Source organism: Vollenhovia emeryi, unplaced genomic scaffold (assembly GCF_000949405.1).
Source record: "Vollenhovia emeryi isolate VEMERY1.0 unplaced genomic scaffold, V.emery_V1.0 DF943457.1, whole genome shotgun sequence".
Lineage (NCBI taxonomy): Eukaryota > Metazoa > Arthropoda > Insecta > Hymenoptera > Formicidae > Vollenhovia > Vollenhovia emeryi.
In genome coordinates, this window is record NW_011962909.1 from 1 (window position 1) to 2,113 (window position 2,113).

Consider the following 2,113-nt stretch of genomic DNA (forward strand, 5'->3'; position numbering starts at 1 on the left):
TTACGACAGACCAGGGCGTTCAGTTCGAAGCCCAGCTCTTTGCAGCTCTGCTCCAGCTGATCGGTTGCAAACGCATCCGCACAACGGCATACCACCCTGCCTCTAATGGCATGGTTGAACGCTGGCACCGCACCTTCAAGGCAGCGATTATGTGCCATAACGCACCAAATTGGTTGGACGTCCTTCCGACGGTCCTTCTAGGTCTGCGTACGCATGTACGTCTTGATACGAAGGCTTCTCCGGCCGAGTTTCTGTACGGCACTGTACTGCGAATCCCGGGGGAATTTTTCCTCCAAGAGGACTTCACCCCGGATCCTCAGATATTCGTTGACGACTTCCGACAGCACATGCGCCAAGTGAAGCCGGTACCGGTCGCGCACCACTACAAAAGGCGCGCATTCAGGTTCAAGGAACTGTCGGCCTGCACGCACGTTTTCCTTCGTAAGGATTGCGTGAAGAAGCCCTTAGAGCGACCATATATACCGGTCCCTACAGAGTGCTCGAGCGTGCCACCGACCAAGTTTATTCTATCGAGGTCAACGGCAGACCCATGTCTGTTTCCGTCGAGCGTCTCAAACCCGCGCATTTCGTCCCGGACGACGTTCCGATTTCCGACGTTCCGCCCACGACCGACCAAACGACCAAGCCGTCCACATCGTCAAGCCTTCCGCAAGGCTCGCTTAAAACCTACGCGGGACCAAAAAAACGCGTCCGAATAGTGCAATAGCGACCTTTGCGAGCACTCGTGCGCTAGTCTGAAATGCAGGCACACGCACGCAACGCGTCCTCGGTTCAAACATGTACAAATTTTAGTAATAGCGTTAAAATTTTCCTTTTTGGTTTTCTTTTTCTAGGTCTTAGTTTTAAGCATTACCATTATATTATTTTCGTTGGCGTTAAGCCGGGTGATACATCCTGCGTACACCTGTGATATAAGCAGTATTACAGTATTTTCGTTGACATTAAGCAGCGTGATACACCCTGCGTACTCCTGTGATATTAAGCAGTGATAGTTATACTAGCGTAAGCCACTTGGCATCCTGCGCATTTTTAGCACCTAAGCAACAAAATTGTGAATCTGCGTGTAACGCGAATTCTGTTCTCTCCATCGTTAACACTCGGGGGGAGTATGTGGCGACTAACGAGTTTCCCCTCTAGACTGTATGTGGTCTGAGGCCGTTGGCGGCGCTAGCGAAGATGACCACTCTCGTTTGTAGACTCGTGCTGAGTAGTCGTGTGTCGTAGCGTATGAGATCCACCATCTTGGTCTCGTGCGCTTGTGTTCAATAAAGTTCCTGTTTTGTTACTGAAAACGAATTGTGAGATACTTGTCACCGCCCTAACGAGAACCTTGATCCTTGGCGTAGAAGTACGTGGGAGCTTAGCCAGAGATCTTATTGAGAGATTACCGACCAAATCCCCATAAAGTTTTCTCAGTCGTTTCTCTACTACGGCTACAATTGCATCCACGTCATCGCCTTGAGGAGGATCAGGCAAAGTTATCGGTGGTTGTAAGCTTCTTTGGCAAAAAGCATCAGCAATTCTATCGATTGCTGTAGAAGTAGAATCTTTCTTTCAACTTTTGTCATATTTTGTATTACATTCTAAAAAGAAAGTATTGTTTAATATAAAATATATGATATAATAAAGGTATGTATATATATATAGAGGATAAAAAACACACTTTGTTGTTTAATTTGTTCCACATCTTCACAAGTGTCAGTCGATTCTTCATTACAATCGGTGCTAACTGATACATTCAACTTGGTTCTGTTAACAGTTAAAGTTTTAATAATACAATGTTTAACATATATTTATGTATGTGTATATAAATATGTATATAATAGGCCTTAATAGGCCTTAATAGGCCTTGCGGATCCACTCGCTAGCGTTTCGGCACTGATAATTCTTCTATACGTATCGTGCAGCGATTTGAATTTGACTTTTGCTTCAATGTCTGACAGTTTACCTAGAATTTATCATAATTAACATAAACATATTGTATTATATTAATAAAATCTCCGTTATTATTGACTGAATATTTCAATTACCATTTAAGACTGCAGAAACTTCTTTCCATAAAGACGCAATTATTTTTTTGCTACGACATGAC

General features: G+C 44.2%; 1 protein-coding gene across 1 annotated transcript; it reads left to right on the top strand.

The window, feature by feature from the left end:
• Positions 1–110: 110 nt before the first annotated feature.
• Positions 111–719, top strand: LOC105565658. The gene has a single exon (XM_012019032.1). The coding sequence runs from the start codon at positions 111–113 to the stop codon at positions 717–719; it is 609 nt and encodes a 202-aa protein (XP_011874422.1).
• The last annotated feature ends 1,394 nt before the right edge of the window (positions 720–2,113 follow it).